The 18,513-nt window shown below is 55.6% G+C and overlaps 2 protein-coding genes across 3 annotated transcripts in view; one reads left to right on the plus strand and one right to left on the minus strand.

The window, feature by feature from the left end:
* TFRC (transferrin receptor) overlaps positions 1-18,513 on the plus strand; it is a 118,328-nt gene that overhangs the window by 89,183 nt on the left and 10,632 nt on the right. Inside the window, exons 1-4 of one of the 2 annotated variants that reach the window (XM_065748015.1) lie at positions 14,678-14,774; positions 16,209-16,279; positions 17,403-17,616; positions 18,238-18,451. In XM_065748015.1, coding sequence (XP_065604087.1) covers positions 14,687-14,774; positions 16,209-16,279; positions 17,403-17,616; positions 18,238-18,451 — 587 coding nt within the window. In that variant the 5' untranslated portion in view covers positions 14,678-14,686. Of the gene's footprint in view, positions 1-14,677; positions 14,775-16,208; positions 16,280-17,402; positions 17,617-18,237; positions 18,452-18,513 lie in introns of those variants that run through there. The other variant, XM_065748014.1, reaches the window with a different exon arrangement.
* On the minus strand, positions 1,496-3,701 carry SLC51A (solute carrier family 51 member A). Its single transcript, XM_065747771.1, has 9 exons — positions 3,591-3,701; positions 3,319-3,413; positions 2,968-3,122; positions 2,808-2,881; positions 2,577-2,735; positions 2,370-2,481; positions 2,148-2,294; positions 1,920-2,025; positions 1,496-1,802 (listed from the first exon to the last, which is right to left on the minus strand). The coding sequence occupies exons 1-9, from the start codon at positions 3,623-3,625 to the stop codon at positions 1,666-1,668; spliced, it is 1,020 nt and encodes a 339-aa protein (XP_065603843.1). The 5' UTR covers positions 3,626-3,701; the 3' UTR covers positions 1,496-1,665.

Raw genomic sequence — 18,513 nt, forward strand, 5'->3', positions numbered from 1 at the left:
CATTCAGGTTTGCCTGTGACATCCATAGTCTCTGGGTGGAACTGCTGGGCTAAGCAGCCCATGTGCTCCTGCAGTGCTGGGAGCAATACTGCAGGGAGCTCTTCCAAGCAGGATGTAGGGTGTAGGGAGCAGCAGTGGCAAGGAGATGAATCCAAATGCTGCCACAAGCTCTGGGCTGAGTAGTGCTGCCAGGGATGCTCTGGGGAGGCAGCAAGCTGCTGCTTATCAGCTTTTACCTTGCTGATCTCCTGCTGCTGCCCAGAGGGCTTGATAGAGACTTGTAGAAAAGAAATCTCTGTGCTCTTTGCTTTTGAGGCTAGAGCCTGTGTGAAGTGTATTTGGAGGATTCCTGATCTGCCTCTCAGTCCTCCAGCAGGGATGTGCACAGCTCTGGGAGCATGGCCGGCTGCTGTTGATTTTAAGCTGTACAGAGTGAGTAACAGTCAGTTTTACTCACCTGGTTTATGAGTGATGAAGCACTTCATTTATATCACCCATGTTCTTTCTTCCCTACCTTTCCCACCTCTCCTTTGCCCTCACTCTGGGTGTTACATCACTTTCCCCAGCAGGGCCAGGCTGCGTCAGAGCCTCTCTGCTGTTCTAAACACAAGTCATGCAGCAGTGTTCTGTACTTTGGGATAACAGTGGTGTTTTGGATGGTGGCTTGACTCATGGAGACTATATGTATTCCTTGGTGTCTGCACAACCTGGGGTGCTTGGTAAGAAGCCAAACACGATTTTACATGTAGCTTGGAATAACAGAGCTGTTTCTTGTAACCAATAATCCCTGCTTCCTCCTTGCACTTAAATTAAAATGGCCACTCGAATTCCACACTTGTGTTCTTTTATTTACTGGCTTTTTCGTTTTGTTTGTTTCCTCCTGGATTGCTGGCCTCCTGGGGGTTTTCCCTGAAATGAATAAGCTTAATAAGTACAGACTGGGGGTTCTGGCTTTTCTCCTCCCCCCTTCCCCAGTGTGTTGTGCTGGGCAGAGGACGTGTGATGAGGGGTGAGCAGGGGGACCCAAGCACTGATGTTCAGGTCCCAGGAAGCTTTGGGGGTGCCCAGCAGTGAGCTCTGCTCTTAGCACCCATGGTCTGACATCTGCCCATCTCTGACTATACTGCATCAATTGGTCGTGCTGTCCCCTCCAGCCCCAGCTGTCTCAGGCTGGCTCTTCTCAATCAGTGTCCACTGTGCTGGTTTCTCTATATAGCCCTATGTGCACAGCTCTGTGTCTTGTGCTGGAGTCTTTTTTTCTGGTGGGTTTTTTTGTTTTTTGAGGCATTTATGATTAGACAGATAAATGCAAAATCATTTTAATTCACCGTTTGCCACATCCCTTCTGCTGCTCTAGCATAGCTGTGTTCTCCTTGTCTGGCATTTGAGCCATGGTTTGAAGAGACTTTGGGGATCTTTCCCCCCACCACGTGAAATGTGTCCTGTGCAGCAAGGACAGCAGGGGACCCCATTCCAGTCAGCAAGACACAACGTGTGTACAGTTATCTTTATTCAGTGCCTGCCACGAAGCCCCCATGCTGGAGGGATATGTACAGATCCCAAAATGTCCTTTCCCCCTCTCTTGCCTTTGCTCCCATCAGGTTCCAAGGGCTGTACTGGGCTGGCAGCATCCTGGACTTGCTCTGCCTTTGCACCCTGCTCTGCTCACACCTTGGCAGTGCTGCTGGTGGCTGTGAAGCTGACGGGGTGGTAGCCTGGTTTGTCATCCTGCTGGCGGTAATACATCCGTGTCACCACCGCCAGGATGAAGGTCTGCGGGATTAACAGCTGCATGTTCATCTCTGAAAGCAGGAAACAGATGACTTGAAGGCACTTTCACCAACCATGTGCACGCCCTGCTGTGTGCTGGAGGTGCTTATCCAGGAGCCAGCGGCCCTCTCCCCGAGCTCCCAACTCACGCTGTGATCTGGCCTTGGAAGAGAAGGGCGGTGAGCAGGCGATGTTGCCGTTGTTGGCCAGGATGCTGAAGATGGCAGGCTGCAGTGCTGTCAGCACGAGGAGAACCTGCACCAACAGCATCATCAGTGATAGGGACCCACAAACAGCTCCTGCTCCCAGCAGCTGGGCCTGGCTCTCCCACTCGTCCCACCATCTGGCTGGGAAGAGCTCCCTGTGCTCTGACTTACCTGGAAGCAGGTGAACTTGGCCTGAATGTTCTGCTCCTTCAGGTGCAGTCGTGCCTGCCGGAAGAGTATCCCCAATGCCCACAGCCCAAAGAGGGTGGAAGCTCCAACAACAGTGTTGATCCAGAGTGCCACACTTTCAGCCGAGATCTGTGGGGAGGAACAGCAGCTGGCAGGGCTGCCCTGTCACACGTGCCCCTGCCTGTCCCCCACCGCAGCTCTCACGTCAGCAGGGTTATAGTTCCCATCAGTGTACAGGACCAGCCCCAGGAAGACAGAGGCTACCCTCAGGAAGGCGTACTGGAAGGTCCCCAGCATCAGCAGGCGAAGCTTTTTCCTGTTTCAGGGAGAGGTTGGTTGCATCCCCCTGCCCAGGATTTGTTTCACCCCGGCATTCTGTGGGGTGATAACCCTGCCCCATCCCTTCCTCACCTGCTCATGGTCATGCGGGGCAGGCAGGGACAGCAGCAGCAGCATGGCCCGGTGCTCAGCACCATTGGTGTATCCTTCAGGATGCTGAGCACAGCTTCCTTCCCTCCAAAGCCCTCCACCATAACCATCATCATGACATAGAAACAGATGGCAAAGTACCTGAGGAGGAGGAGGTAGGAGAATGTGGCAGAAGCAGCCAGGCCCCGTTGCCCTGGCTCAGGCTATACTCACATTGTGGTGGCCATCTCCACCACCATCATGGAGCGTGGGATCCACAGCCCGAAGCAGCTGAACACAGCCACGACCTGGAGGAGACACGGGCTGGGCACGGTGCTGCCCCCCATCCCCATGGGAGTTCAGACCCCTGGTGCCGCCCCCAGGCTCAGCTCACCGTGGGGGCCGAGCTGCTCCAGCAGAGGGTCTTCATCTTGATGGGGCAGCTGGTCTTGTGGGCAATGTAGAGGGCTTCTTCCACGTAGATGATGACTGATGCCAGCGTTAGGATGGTGGCCAGGCCCGTGATGGACAGTTGGACCATGTCCAGCTCTGCCAGGGAGGGGCAAGAACCTGGTTCTGCTGAGTCCTGTCCCGTTCCCCCTGCCTGGGGTGGGGGGCTGAGATACAGACCCAAGCAGCAGTCTTCTAGCTCCCCTCTCCATCCCTCATCCCCATCCTGCTGCCACAGGGGACAAGAGGAGGGTCTGTCCCCCCCCCCCCCGTGTTGCCCTCTCCTTCTACTTACGCTGCAGCAGCTGCCGGGAGGTGGGTGGCAGGGAGAAGCACGCAGCTGGCACGCTGAAATTCAGCATCAGCATCTCCACCAGCGGCCGAGGGAACCTGCAGGGAAAGGGAGTGCTGCTACGGAGACACCCAGCCCCAGAGGGTCCCCTCTTATCACCCCTTCCTCCACATAACCCAAAATTATTATTACCCATAACTCCACAAAACCCAAAAAGAAGCCCTCCAAAAAGGGTCTGTAAAGTGACCCAGCAGCACAGGGGTCCCGGCACCCACCTGGGGTCATCTGCCAGCTCCATGGTGGGGTCCATCCCGTCTGGCTCTGTCCCGGCAGCCGCGGGGCTGCTTGGCACCGATTGCCTTAGTTTCCCTGTGCTGTCCCCACACGGGGTCAGAGTCCCGAGGGCAGGGACCACGGGGAGGCTTTGGTGTCTCGTTCAAGTTTAACCAGCTCTGGATGCTCATTGGTGAGGCCCTGGCCCTGGCCCAGCCCCGCAAAGTGCCTTGGCCACAGGGTTATCGACCTGGGAGGAGTGTCTGTGACATGTGCTGTTGTGCCTGCGTGTCCGCAGAGCTTGGTGTCTGCCTGCCCATCCTGCTGGGCACCTCATGGATGGGCATGGGTGGGCGCCCCTGTGTGGCCTGGTCCCCATGTGTCCTCCCTCTGGGGTTCAGGAGGAGCAAGGTAAGATCTGCAGGCATGTAGGCGTGTTCACACTCCTGTTGCCCTCCCAGCACCCCAAGGAAAATGCGCTCTGGTATGCAGTGGGCTCCAGCAAAGTTCAGAGTGGCACTCACACCCCAAAAGGGTCCCCAGCACTCTGGGAACAGGAAGTCACAGTTGGGAATTGGGGTGCAGCAGGGATGCAGTAGTTGCCATAGGAGTGGAACACAGATTGTTGTGCTACAGCTGCCAGGGAAAGGGATCCAGTCCAGCCTGCGAGGCCCTGCAGCTGCCCAGCTCACCATGGAGCTCTTTGATTCCTTTCCTTTCAGCATCCTCCTGGTCCTGCACCTGCTGACCTCGTACCCATAAGGCACCCCACAGCAGCACACATGGCAACGTGGGGTGACAGAACTGCCCTTTCACACCAACATCTCAGGGACACTGGAGTGAGAGCTCTGTGCTCTCCCTGCTTCCTGACCACAGGTACAGCTGGCTGGCCCTGCACAGCTTGCCACTAGGCCTCTTCCTCAGCACCATCCTTCTCATCCAGGCTGCCCACTGCCTGCTGGCATTCAGCTTCTCCAACCTGGAGTTATTTCAGCCAGGTGGGACACACAGATATAGGGGGATGGGGCAGCAGGGGATGGATGGCCCCAGGTCTGGAGGGAGCAGGATCCCCACTGTGTCACCTGCAGGAAGGCCCCAGAGAGACATGCTGGAGCAGAGCAGCACAGTGAGGTGGCAGTGCTGCCACAGATGCTGCTATTCCTGCTGGCGTTACATCCTCTCTCTCTGCTGTGACAGCTGCAGGAAGGTAAGGGACTAGTGCTGCACACCTCCAGCACGTTGCAGCCTCACTGACCGCATCCCACCTTTCCCTACACCCTTTGTGTGCGCACCCAAGTGTGCAGTGCTGCTCAGAAGGGGCAGCGAGACTCTGGGTGCCCCTGGTTCCAGTGCCCCTACTGCCAGCACGTTGCAGCACTTCTGCCAGCATCTCTGGGCACAGGGGCAGTACATCGGGTCCCAGCATCGCCCACAGCATCGGTCCACCATCTCCTTCCACCACTGCATCCATCTCCTGCTGATGATTGCTATGGCCCAATCCGTGGTGGTGAAGTTGTCCTGCATCCTCTTCTCGCTGCTCTGCCCCATGCAGCACATCACCCTGTGGAAGATCAACGTGTGTCCTTGGTGCCGGGAGGCAGAGCCCTGCCCTGACATGCACACACACCTTGTGCACCCTGCGGTGCCATGTGGGCCGTGCATGCTGGAGCCTGTTGCCTTTGCTATGCGTATCCCCAGTGCACAGCGTGCTTGTGGCTGTTTATCCCTGACTCTCTCTGCAGCATCACAGTCACCCTCTTCACCATCCTTACCTGAATCCCAACATGTCCAGGACCCTCTGGGGCACCCAAGCACAGTGCATGCTGAGGCAGTGGGTATGGCCGTGGGGCACTGAGCACAGAGCAGCAGACAGCTCCATGATGCATCGATGCTCCACGTGGCTCAGTCCCACTATGCAGGCAGTTGAGTGTAAGGAGGTACCCATACTGCCCATGTCACCCCTCTCCATCCCCTCTCGGTGTCACCACCTGCACTGAGCCCCCAGCTGTCCCCATCCCAAGAGTCACACCGTGCTACTCTGCACCCCCAGGCTTACACCTGCCTATGCTGTGCCCTATGGAAGCTGAGGTGAGTGCAGTGCCAATGTACCTTCCAGGTACTGTGGGGGCAGTCCCCACCCCACTGTGCCTGGCTGCTTCTGACCCACACCATCAGAGCTGAGACCATCACCACCACCATCTCCATGAGATCACCACCATCCCAGAACTTCTCAGTGCTGGCCACATGGACATCACCCCAGGTGGATGCAGCAGTGCCATGGGAGCAGGAGAGCCAGCAGGAACAGCAGTCACCTCCCACACCAGCAGCCAACACCAGCTTTGGCAGCAGGGTGCAGCATGCCCATGATGCCTTGCTCACATCTTCCCCAGCCATGGAGATGGGTGTGGAGAGGGGAATGCAATGGGATGGCAGAGCTGGGGGCTTCTCCTCTCATTCCTGCCTTCATTCCTATGTGGTGGACCCCCTCTCCCCACAGCCACCCCTCTCCTTGCAGGCTGCTGCCACAGGTGAAGGCCAGCAGGATGAGCAGGAGCTGAAGGCAGGTGAGCATCCATCCCCTGGTGCAGGCAGGATCCTTCTGCCTGCCAGAAATACCCCTTTGGCACAGAAGAAAAAGGGAGATGCCAGACAGCCATCCACCCCACAGGACCTAGTACCTGAAAGCTTGGGAGCCACAGCCCCATGGATGCAGTGCTCCAAGTAGCTGACAGCAGTGCTGGCACGGCTCTGTCTGGTGGGGTAGCATTTTTCCTCAAACAAAACCATTTGGCCCTTGAAAACCTGCCCAAACAAGCCCACCAGAGCCCTCTTGCCAAGCCCGCATTGCCCACGCAGCTGTTGGGTCAGCGTTCCCCAATACTTGGAAAAGCTCTGGAAATGGAAATATTTGCCTGGGGTGGTTTTCCACCCACCTCTGGCTCCCTGGGCTGCGGCTGGAGCAGGTCCTGGCTCCCAGGTCCTTCCTTTTCATGCTCTCCCCTCCTTCCCAGAGCCCAGTGCCATGCTGGGTGGCCAGGACGCCAAGGAGTGACAACCATCAGTGACACTGGAGGCAGCTGACACATATGGGAAGGCACCTCCCTCACCCCATTGTTTGTGCTATGGTCCATTTGGACAAAGAGGCAATAAACATTTCCCTCCATATACTTCTCTCCCTGGGACTGCGAGGAGCACTGTGTCACAGAACACCACATGTCTGGGGACAGTGACACCTGCACGGCCCTGCTGCCCCCACCCCACAGCTTTAGGTTCAGCTCAGTGTCCCCAGTCAGCCCCACCGTTGTCCCAGCAGCAACCCCACAGAGCACTGGAAGCACGAGGGTGGATGCAGCTCAAGATAAACAAATAAAGTGCAGTTACTGCAGCACTGAGAAAGGGTCAGAAAAGGCTTTCCCAGGGTGCTGGGAGGAAACCACCAGAAGAGGAAGGCTGGGAAAGGACGGTGGCTGGATCCTGTAGCACAGAAACACCACACTGTCTGCCTTGCAGTGCTGTACCTGAGCACCTGCAAAGGTGACATTGCAGCGGTGCTGCAGTGAGGTCGAGGGATGCAAGGAGTCCTGAGCCTGGGAGCATCACCACACAACGGTCACAGCATTGATGTGCAATGGTCAGGGTGCCCCCAGCCTCAGTGCAGAGGGATTGGGGACTCCAGGGCCAGAGCTGCCCCACTGATAGTGCCCTTGGAGCCCTGCCCATGGGTGGCTGCAGATAAGGGTGCGTGCAGCTCCCTGATTGCTCCTGGAGGGCAGCAGGCAGGGCGGGAGCACTCTCAGGGAGATAGGGCTGGAGGGAGCAGGAGGTGGGAACCCCTGGCAGAGCTGCAGCCCCCCACTTCACATCTCTGCTTGGCAGTAGGGAACCTGATGCCCTGCAAACCCACAGGGCTCCCAATGTCAGGGAGCGTGCCATGCCTCAGTTTCCCCACATGTGAAATGGGGAATGATCCTCGTGGCAGGAGAGCAGAGTCAGCTCATCTGCTTCGATGCCCTGGGACAGCCCGTGCCAAGTGCTATTTGTAGAAGAGGGCTGGAGTTTCAGACGTGCATTTCAGACGTGTCACACTCCTCAAGGTCACTGCAGGAAGCGTCGATGCAGTGCCCGTGCTCTCCTCCAATGGAATGAATGAAGTCATGGAATGAGTGAGCCCCCTCACCCTCTCCCTGGCGTCAGACCTTCCAGTGTCAGACTGCATGCATGCCAGCAGGAAAGCTACACATATCTGTATAGGTGTGTGTGTGTGTCTTTATATAATATTTAGGTTATTATACAATGTGTACGTGCCGCAGAGAGCTGGGATGGGTGTGCCCCAAGGCAGTGTGTCCCATGGACTGATTATCACCCCTGCTGGGGCCTCAATCACACTTCACAAAGCAGTGCCCCCAGGGCCAGGACCAGGACCTGGCCATGCTGATTCTGCCCTGCAGTGTCCCACTGTCCCCAGCTCATGGCACACACACAGCTGCTATTTTGCTGTCTTCAGCTGGGAGAGGAGGAGGATGGTGGGAGGCAGGGCAGACCATTGTGGCTGGAAGAAGCAGGGCAGGAGCTGGACGGAGCCACACTCCAGCTGGACAGAAGCCATCAGAGCAGCTTTGATGGCTCCAGCCGCCCCCTCCCTTGTGAACCCAGCCCGCAGATGGGGCACCCGATAACCTCTCCGCCTCCACCATCAGCAGAGCAGCTCCGGGCTCCTCTCTGTCTGCTTTTCCTCCCATAACACCGACATCCAGCGGGGCTGCGCTCGGCATGCCGTGGGCTTTGTCACCTTCAAAGGGGACAAACGGACAACGTCGGTCCCCAGCCCGGCATGGGGCTCCAACAAACACACCAGGGCTCTGCTTCCTCCCCACTCCCAGCAGCAGCCCCGGGGCTGCAGGGCCAGCGGGTTCCTGCGGGCAGCCCCGATGAAAGGCGCCTTGTTGGAAAACAGAGGGGCTTTTTTCTCTCGTGGCCACCTAAAATATCACACGTCACTGCTGATGTTGGCATTTTGAGAAGGACGAGGTAGAAGCGTGGGCTCCGGGACATTTTTTTTGGTCGGGAGTTTATTTTCTTACCCGTCTGTCTCCTGTTAGGAGCTCGCAGGTGGAAATGCTGAGGCTTGTAGAGAGGCACACCTCATCCCCTCAAATATTCTCCCCGAGAGCCAGCACACACACAGCATGTTTGGGAAAGGGCAGAGCTGCTTCTGCCCACCCCACCCCATCCAGGGGTCAGCAATGGGGAGCTCACACCCAGCCCCAACTGTGTCACTGTGCGTGCACAACGTGGGCATCGTGACTCTGCACGAGCATTGGCACATGCTCATTTGGCATCGCAGCATAATTAAGAAAGCAGCTGCCCTGAGCCAGCTGGGACGTGCACAGGCAAAGCAGGGCACTGTCTCCAGGCAGGGGCAATCACGCCCAGTAAAACCCACAAGTGATGGCTGGAGGGATGGAAAGGAAAGAGGATGGTAGGTGTCTGCACCCGCATAACAGCCCCGGGGCCATTCCTCAGACTGAGTGGAGCTGAAGGATCTGTCCCCACTGACTAATTCTCTACGGCTGTGTCCGTTCTCTATGGCTAAACCTCAGGAGGTCAAAACAAACAGCCAACAGCTCTGGTCACTGGGGAAACAGGCAGAACTTTTTCCATTGCCTTCAGAAGTTTTTTTAGCTGTTACATCGAGACAAAAACACAAACTGACATTTTTTCCTTGCGGTATGTCAGCTTTCCCACCAAGCAGCACCCTGGCCCTGCTGCGTGTGCATCCCGAGGGAGGCATGCAGGGCAGGGACGTGCCCAATGCCAGGCTGTGGGGCACAACAGCACGCACCAGAAGCTCAGCACTTGGACTGGGCAGCCAGGTTGTTTATTTCCAGTTTCCCAGTATTATGTCCTTTCTCCAGCCTGAGGTTTGTCATTGCACGCACCCAGGGAAAGTGACACCACTGCAAGACCCCCGCTCGGAGGCACCACATCGCTGTAAATGAAGCCAAAGATATACCTGCAACAAACCTGCACTGAGCACCACTGCTCAGCCACACTCCAGCAGCAGGCAGCCCGACAGCCAGGGCGGGTTTTGCAGCAGCCAATAAAGGGTAATTAGCAAGAAGGCAGAGAGCTCCCCCTCTCCCTGCTAATCCCACCCCAATTAAAGCCCCTTCTTTGCTTTCAGATATTGCTCAGAGAGATTAATCTGCCTGCAGCGAGGTTTTCCAGCGGGCTGACAGCACAAAGCAAAATCTTCAGTTGCCAAAGGCTGCCAGCACCTGCTCATTTAATTACCCTGACAATGGTTTCAGCAGCAGGAAAGCCATCAAGGCCAAAAAGCTGCAATCACAGAGCTGCAGGGCTGCAGCATCTCATCACTCAGCCCTTGGGGACAACTTCCCCCTGCAGAGCATGGTAGAGTGTTGTTGCCTTCTCCGATGTTGTTTTTATTTCCCCAATTTAGGCTCCTCTTATGCCAAGAAATTCATTTCAAAACCCCGAACCACAGATACAGATGGTCAAGTCTAATCTAAAAGCCAGCACTCTCCCTTATCAGGAAGGGTGGTTCCCACCCAGCAGCTCTGGATGCTCTTATCCCCACACAGCAGTGTGTGCACTGCTGAGCAAATCAGGGGGAAACTCCCGGCCTTTCCAGCCTCTCCCCGGGCCCTTCTAGGATGAATAGTGAGGGACTTTCGCCCCTTCATATACAGGGACACAGGGGCAGGTGGGAGCTGGTTGCTGTGGATAACTCATCACCGTATCCCAAGCTCCAAGGCCACACGGGCTGCTTCATGAAGCACTACAGATTGTAGGTGGCATCCCTGGTTTGGTGGGACTCAAACCACAAAGTCTGCAGCGGAAAACTCCAAAAGCTCCCAGATTCAGAAAACTGCAGATTCAGGGGAAGTGCTTGTGAAAATAAAACACTTTGGAAAAGTGTCAGAGATGCCTGCCCAGAGAAGCAGAGGGAAAGAGAGGGGCAGTGTTAGGCACTTGAGATACAGATCAGCAGGAACAGAACAAAGAGGGGCCGAGGGAGCTAATGAGGAACTTGTGACGTGGGGCCGGGGACCCTCAGGGCTGTGTCCCAGCCCCATGCCTTCTCCACATTACCTTTTCCCTTTCCGCTTCCCACCTCCAGCCCCCAGAGCAGCAGGGGCCAGGCCCAGGGGTGCGATCAAACGCGCAGAATTTAAGAGCTGCACTGCTTTGATGCGTCCCCCTGCCTCTGTGCCTATTGTGCTCACATCCTGAGCTTGTTTGTGTGCTGGCCCCCAGCCCCACAGCCCCCTGCAGCTGCCTGGCTCAGGCAGTCCCAAGCAGTAGATAAGAGCAGCCAGGCTCACTGGGCTGAGCTGCTATCGGGGCCAGGTGCAGCCTTGCAGATAGCAGAACTGCAACCACACTGACCCCACAGCACTGAGGGCTCCGGGTTGCCAACGGCTCCTGCCCCATCTCTTGCCAGCCCTGCTGCCCGCTGAGCACTGTCTGTTGGTATCGGCCCCATGCACGCTGGAGATTTGTCCCAGTGCTGCTGCTGTCCCGTTGGGAAGGGCCAGCACCTTGCCAGAAGGCGTAACTGGTGCCTGGGAGCAGCACGGTGCAGGGTTTGGCTGGGGCATGGGGACAGCTGTTTGTCCTGGCTTTCCTGAGCCATGTGGCCAAGGCATGCTGCCACCAAGTCACCACGAGTCCCTAGAGCCCAAAGCAGGGAACATCTCCCAGGCCTTGGTCTTTGCCAGTGGCCCCATGTCCCTGTGTGCTCTGAGCAGACAGCAGCCCCCACCCTCCTTGCACGCAGGGTCGCTCCTGCTGTGCAAGGAGCACAGAGAGATCCCCAGGTGTGTGGAGAGTTAACATCCCAGCAAAACCCAGTGTTTGCAAGTGAAGAGGCCCATGTGAAAGATCCAGGTTGCTTTCACCCTGCTGGGACATGGTACAATTTGGAAACTCTCCCCTGACTCTCTGTGCTGGCCTCAAGCAAGAAGTGCAGCAGTAGCAAGCACCTCCATCCCTGCTTCCCTCCTGGTACAGCTTCTGGAGGGCTTGGGGTCTTGTGGGAAGACAGAGGGTCCCTGAGGTGGGGTCTGCATGTTTGCGTGTGTCACAGATCACCGTGTCCTTGGCCAGAGCCTCCTCTCATCTCTGCAGCTTATCGGGACAGCTGAGGACAAGGAACCAGGCCGGAGCCAGGTGCTTCCCGGGGAAGGATGCAAGGACAAGGATTATCTCAAAGGGAAGACAGTGCTACCTGCCATGTCTCCACTCCCTCCAGTGTCTTTTCCTGGTGTGTGTTTTCCTTTGCTGTTTATCTCTGCAGCTTTTGTTTTCCCTCAGTTTTTAACTAACCACCACTTGGGAAGCACTGCTGGTCACACAAGTGTCAGCCACTCCATAAAACAGAAGTGAAACTGTATTTTTGCTCTGTTTGGTCTCATGTTCCTACATGGGGGACATGGTCACATCATGGGGTTGATGAATGAAGGAACAGAGGGTCACTTGATCTCATGTCAGGGGACTCATGAGTGCCTCAGGAGCTCAGAGAAACAAACATCTGTTCAGAAGGCAGTGAGACCCTGGCAGTGCTGCCCAGAGATCTGTGGGTGCCCCATCCCTGGAGCTGCCCAAGGCCAGGTTGGTACCCTGAGCAAATTAAGCTGGTGGGGGACAGCCAGCCCACGGCACAGTGTTGGGACTGAGTGAGTATTAAGGTCCCTTCCAGCCTAACCGTACTGGATTCTATGACCAAGTTGCCATGAGGAGGAATGCCTCGATGGAAGCTGGCACTAGGACTTCCAGCCTGCGGCAAGCACAATGTAAAAAGGGTTAAACTGCTCTCAGGCACCACAGAATGAAACATTTTGGGGGTGATGCACTGCCAACATTAGCTGTGGTGCAAAAACATCTGTTTTTGAATTGTTTATTTTCTTTTCCTGACAGGTGTGGAAATGGGGAACTGCTGAGCACACACCCAATGATACTGTGAGAGGGAACAGAAAGCACCTGTGGTGAGCATGTGTTGCCCAGCACACAGCAACAGCTCCAAAAAAGAGACAGCATCTGATGGAGATACATAAATCAGTGACTGCTTTTCAGCATCGCTCCTCTGAGATCTCCCAAACTTGTGTTGGTGTACGTACAGAGTGCTGAACACAGCAGAACAGGCGCTGCCAGGGAACAGAGTCCTGAGCAATGCTGGAAAGCCCTGTGTTAGGTTTTACAGACAGGGAACTGAGACATTGCGTGGTTTTAGCGAGCTTCACATAGGTCTGCCTGGAACAAAGCAGAAGGAAAGCACCTTCTTCTCATCAGGCCTTCATGCAATTATAGGATCATTAGGGTTGGAAACGACTATTAGTGTCATCTAGCCCAACCGTTGACCCATCTCCACCTGTATTTTCCAGACTGCAGCGCTCCAGGGGATCCACCCATCCCCTTTCTTCACCCTCTTGCTGGCTGCCCAGGCAGATGGGCACCAAGGAGGGCAATGCCCACCCATGTCCGGTGTTGGAACAGCCACAGCACCCAGCTCTGCCAGGAGTCTGAGCCTCAAAGCCAGAGCTGGGGTCACAGCTGCTCAGAGCTGCTCTCAGCACATCCCACCATCCTCCCAGCTGCTGGAATACTGGAGGCCGCTGTCCCAATGGCTGCATCGAGTTTCTGACCTGGCTAATCCCTCCTTTATCAGCATAGGAATGTATTTCTTTTCACAAAACGTAATCCTCTTTGCAATCATGTGTTCTGTCAAAGGGCCGACTTTCCGCTCCCATCTTTCTTATGCAGGAGTGGATTTGAGGCAATAATCCATCCCCACCAGCTTTAACGAGCTAAGGGAAAGTGAGCACAGCGCTGCTGCGGAGCATGCGCACAACAAAACCCTGAAGAGCCACACAAGCCTGGCACTGCCCTGAGTGATGTCAGGAGCTGGGAGCACTGACCTTCACTCACACTGCAGCCCAGAGAAAGCAGAGGAGACTGTGGGGCCTCTGGTGACCCTGGGCAGTGCTCAGTGGCTTTGTGACAGAAAGACCCTCAGTGCCCAGCAGGGACACCATGTCCCCACCAAGCACAGCAGCCCCTCAGGATGCTGCAGGGCACTGTGGCTCTCCTGCTGCTCCCCGTCAGCAGCTCGGGCTCTCCCCAGGACGTGCTTTCCTGAACGCCCTGTTTGCATTTGCAGTGCCTTTGTTTGCTGCAGATCTTCATTGCCCACAGTTACTGCCCTCACCACCCACCGAGTCGCAGCCTGGCATTGCACTGCCAGCTGGGGATAGGCTGACCCAGGGCAGGGATGCTTTATGGGCTTCGTAAATAATCTCCATACATCATTGACTACTTTGCCTTTATGGTTCTGCACTGTACTTCTCCTTAAAGTTTCCCAGTTGGGTTTAAACAAGGAACTACACAGTTCTGCTCCTGCCCGCTTTCAGAGGTCAAGGCTGTCCTAGCAAGGGCTGGGATGAGGGCTGGGACAAGAATTGGGATGAGGGCTAATTGCTCAGAGCTGTGCAGAGCACTCAGAGCCACTCTGCTCTGGACACACAGCCCTGGAACGCACAGGCCTGAAGGTCTGTGCCTGGTGCTGCCCTGGAGGCAGCCATACAGGGAGACAAGTATGGGGGCTGCTCTGATTGTAACACTGCTGAACATTTATGGCAGCGAAACACTGCAAAACGCTGGGGGCAGTGGGTCACCTTCACTGGTGCAAATAGTCCAAAGCAAGGTCTGCAGACTCAATTGCGGCTGTAGAAAGTGCCCAACTAGGATGAAAAACAGCAGCTTGCAGCTGAGGGTTTGTTCCATCCAACCGCGCTGCTGCGCCCTTTGCGCCTGTTGAGGTTTCCACGGCAATAAACAGGAGGCATTACTTCCAGAGCGAGCCAGGCGCGCGGGGAGGAGCGCTGAAGCGGGGAAACGACAGAAAAACGCGCCCCAAGCTTTCGTGACCCGCTGAGCCGAGCGCTCAAATGCACGCGGGGTGAGTGCGCGCGTGGGGGGGGCAGTCCATCACGAGCACCCGCGGGAGCGCGCTCGGACGGCGGCTGCGCGCGGAGAGGACCAATGAGAGAGGAGGCGGGGGCGGGGCCTGCTCAGAATGATCGGCGCGGAGAGCGCGGGGGGCGGCAGTTGTGCCGCTGCGCGGCGAGCGGAGGGGGCGGCGGAGGCGAGGGAGCGGCGGGCGGGTGAGCGAGCGGCGGGGGGGAGGGAAAGGAAAGGAAGGGAAGGGAAGGGGCGAGCGGCGCTCCGGCGCGGGGCGGGCTGCGGGCTGCGGGCTGTGGGCTGTGTGCTGCGGGCGGGCGGGGGCCCGGGCCGGGAGCGCACGCATGCACGCACGCACGCGGCTGCGCTGACCTTGAGGTGCAACGTGCCTGCGGCGGGCGCCGTATCGCTGCGGCGCTTATCGCGCTGGGCCGGGCCGCCATTCCCGCCCTCCTTTCCCCTCGCGGGAGCTGCGCTTCGCCTTTTTTGCTTCTCTTTCTTTTTGCTTTTTTTCTTTTTTTAACTATTATTATTTCCCTCCTCCCCCCCGCTCTTTGTGCAGCGTGGTGTTTTTTTCCCCGCTCCCATCCTTCCCCAGGCTTTTGATTGCTGTGAGCGCTGCGAGGCGTTGAGTCACGCCGGCTGCGCGCGGCCGTCCCCGCGTGGGCCCCTCGTGCCGCCGGATCCCGCCCGCCCTCCGCGCACACACACACACACGCTTTTCCCTCCGCGGCCGCACGGCCTGCATGCCGCGTGGAGCTCAGCCCTGAGCAGCAGCAGCTGCTGGCGGCTCCGCACTAAGCGAAGGGTGAAACGGGTTGCCGGCCGTTATTATTAACCTTTGATCTTCTCTGCCCCGAGCCATCGGCTTGTGTTGCGCGGCTCTCAGGTGTAAAGGTAATCGCTGTGCGCGTGAAGATCAGCTCCCGTGTGCTGCCCGGCTCTGAGCCGCTTCTTGGATGCGCGTGAGCTGGGTGGTCCCGGCCCGTGCTGTGCGCTCAGTGCTGCGCTGAGCTTCTTCCGACAGCTGTCCATGGAAGGAGTGCTGAAGCACCGAGAAAGATGTGCCGGAGCAATTCTTGTTGCAGCACCTACCATTTAGAGAAATCCAGGCTGTGGAAGTGACGGTGCTTTTGGGTGGCTGCTCTCGGCTGGTCAGAGTGGTGGTTGCCTTTATAATGTTGGAAGGAGCACAGTCCACTAGGAGATACCTTCCTATTGTAGGTACTCCTAGGAGCTAGGAACTTGTGCTGCATTGGAGTAGGGTGTTGTGCCACCCCTGGCTGCCAGCCAGATGCTTGTCTCCAAGCTGCCACTGAGCCAGGCCCTGACCCTCTGAGGTGCATGGTGTCTGTTGTCACAGCACTGCCTCTTGTGACCCTTTCCTAAGTAGAAGTGGTCCTGCAATAGACAAGACCCTTGGCTTTTGAGCTGCACTCCCTACCACTGCTGGGGTTCCATGAAAAGAGTCATACGTGAACTTGCTGCTTGCATTCAAGGTTCATAGGCAACTTTGTTGTAGGTTAATCAACGCTGTGACATAGGTAGAAGCGTGCATGCTATTGGCTTTGATCTTGGGCATCCTTAAGGTGGCTGGGGAACTGCTGGAGTTGATCTGTTGTGCTTTACATTTCTAGGCCTTCGGTCAAGTTGGTGGGTACTCCTCAGGAAGGCAATGGATCATGCCAGAGCAGCATTGTCGAACTTGGTAAGGCATACCACCCCTGTGCTGTTTGTTCTTGGTGGCGTGAGATAGGTAGTGTTAGGTGCTCCTGTGTGGGTTGTGAGACCGGCTTGGCTGTAGCTAGCTGGCTGTGATAAGGTGGTGGGTGCTGCTCAGTGTGGTGAGATTATCGTTAACTGCTGTGGTGTCTTGGGTCTTTCAGGAAGCTGAAAAAAAGAGATAAGCAAGTGGGGTGAGCTTTGAACAATGTCCCAGGAGGAAGTATTGCTGAGGAAGCTGATTCTATGCCTCTCAGGACAATCTGTGTTGTTTTAGGTTACCTTGGGGGGTGGAGTGGGGAAACAACTGTAAATTCAGTCCTCATGACATGAGCACTTCAGGGATGTGGACAGTCAGTGGTCCTGTGGGAGCCTGATGAGATTTCAGAAGGGCTAAGCACAGGCTTCAGTCCTGAATGTGTGTATGGACTGGGGAGAAGAACTTGAGAGCAGCCCTGCAGAGAAGGGGGTTCTGGTAGATGGAAAGCTTGGTGCAAGCCAGCAGAGCTCCCCACAGCAGGGGGTTGGAACTGCATGGTTTTCAAGGCCCCTTCCAACCCATGCCTTTCTACAATTCCCATGCGTATCTCTTCAGTTTAGCTGCCTTATAAAATTCATCAAAAGCGTAATTTAAGAGTAGCCTGGGGCAGTTTAATGTAAGATTATATAGGCACAGGATGAAACTACTCACATCAAGATGAATGTGGCTCAAAGGCACAGCTGTGGGGTGAGGGGGGGGGTTGTCTTCTCTTTCTTCTGTTCAGATCAAAGTTCCGTTCTGTGCAAGCTGCACATTTTCAGGTCAGAGCAGTGAACTGCTGATTAATACCAGGAGATTCTGCCAGCCATTGCCATGGTGTCACATGGGAAATGTCAGTGCAGTTTTCTGTGTTGTATCTGTAATGGAGTCCAAGCTAGAATCAGACCCTGGCGTAGATCTGTGTGCGTCTGTGACCGTTCAGAGCAGCCAGCCTGGCTTACTGACAGCCAATGCTTGGGCTGTGCTAGTGCATTTTCAAGTGGGAGAGCTGGGTTTAGTTTGAGCACAGGTGTAGCTGCCTGTAGGCTGGTGCAGCAAACTCTTCCATGACACAACTCTCTTTCAACAGTTCAGTGGCGAGCCAATGTCGTACACACGTTTCAGCATTGCCCGGCAAACGGATGGAGACAACAGCCATGTGGAGATGAAGCTGTCTGCTGATGATGAGGAAGGAGGGGACATTGAAAGGCCGGAGCACCTGCATGCCAGTATGGCTCAGCCACAGAGAAATGGCAAGAAACTCTGCTTCCTGGTTACTGCAGCTGTTCTTCTCCTTTTGATTGGTAAGGAAGGGTGGGAAGCAACTGTGAGAAGTGAACTGTAGTACTAAATCTCTCCAAGGCCATTAACATTAGAATTTATATTGTTTCAGGGGGTGATTAAAGAGCCTCAATCCAGGGTGCAGCTTCTTTTTCACTAATCCTTTAGGATGCCTCGCTCAGACTTGTAATATAGAATTGACACAAAGAAGTGTGAAGCTTGACAGTGAGACTGTGACTTAACTAAAGAAAAATGGGTTGCTGTGGCAAGGGTTCTGGTTTTCCCTTGATCAGCTCTTAATGCTTCTCTGGAGGCATGGATGAGTACACTGGGTGCTTGATGCTGATCTCTCAAAAGGTTTTTAACTCTGCTGCCAACCTAAAGTAAACGTTCTTCTCTCTGAGTGGTGCTGGGGGGATTCTGCCAAGCACAAGATCACATCTGCATTGTGCCTTAAAATGTGCCAACTCAAGCAAAATGTCAGGATGCTATTCCTGTGTGTCCCTGGGTATGCCAGCTTGTTAAAAATGGTGTGAGAACAGAGATGCAACTTAACTGTCAAGCTGCTGTGAGTGCATTTGTATGGTGTGCAGCTGGTATAGTTGCCTTTCTGACACACAAAGGAATATGTATTATCTCTGCAGGGTTTCTCATCGGCTACTTGAGTTACCGTGGACGAATGCAGCTGGCTGCAAGGTGTCAAGATGGAAGTGGCAGGTGTGAGATAACTCCTACTGCATCTTTCTTACTGGATGGTGATGAAACTGAGGAAGAAGGACCACCTGTCTTGTACTGGCCAGATCTCAAAGCCATGTTGTCAGATAGGCTGTCAGCCAAGCGTCTTGGAGACAACTTGAGGTAACAGTTTCTGAAAGCTTAGCTTACAGCTATGGGAGAAGCACAGCCTGTGAGCAGAGCTC

This window comes from Cyrtonyx montezumae, unplaced genomic scaffold (assembly GCF_038088225.1).
Source record: "Cyrtonyx montezumae isolate F1298 unplaced genomic scaffold, pur_monq_1.0 scaffold_5, whole genome shotgun sequence".
Classification (NCBI taxonomy): Eukaryota; Metazoa; Chordata; class Aves; order Galliformes; family Odontophoridae; genus Cyrtonyx; species Cyrtonyx montezumae.

Excerpts from the sequence above, each read along its gene's own strand:
- SLC51A (XM_065747771.1), bottom strand. The coding sequence starts at position 3,625 with ATGGACCCCACCATGGAGCTGGCAGATGACCCCAG. Across the intron at positions 2,882-2,967 it reads GGAGCAGCTCGGCCCCCACG|GTCGTGGCTGTGTTCAGCTG; the intron begins GTGAGCTGAGCC and ends TGTCTCCTCCAG. Across the intron at positions 2,736-2,807 it reads GTGGAGATGGCCACCACAAT|GTACTTTGCCATCTGTTTCT; the intron begins GTGAGTATAGCC and ends CCTCCTCCTCAG.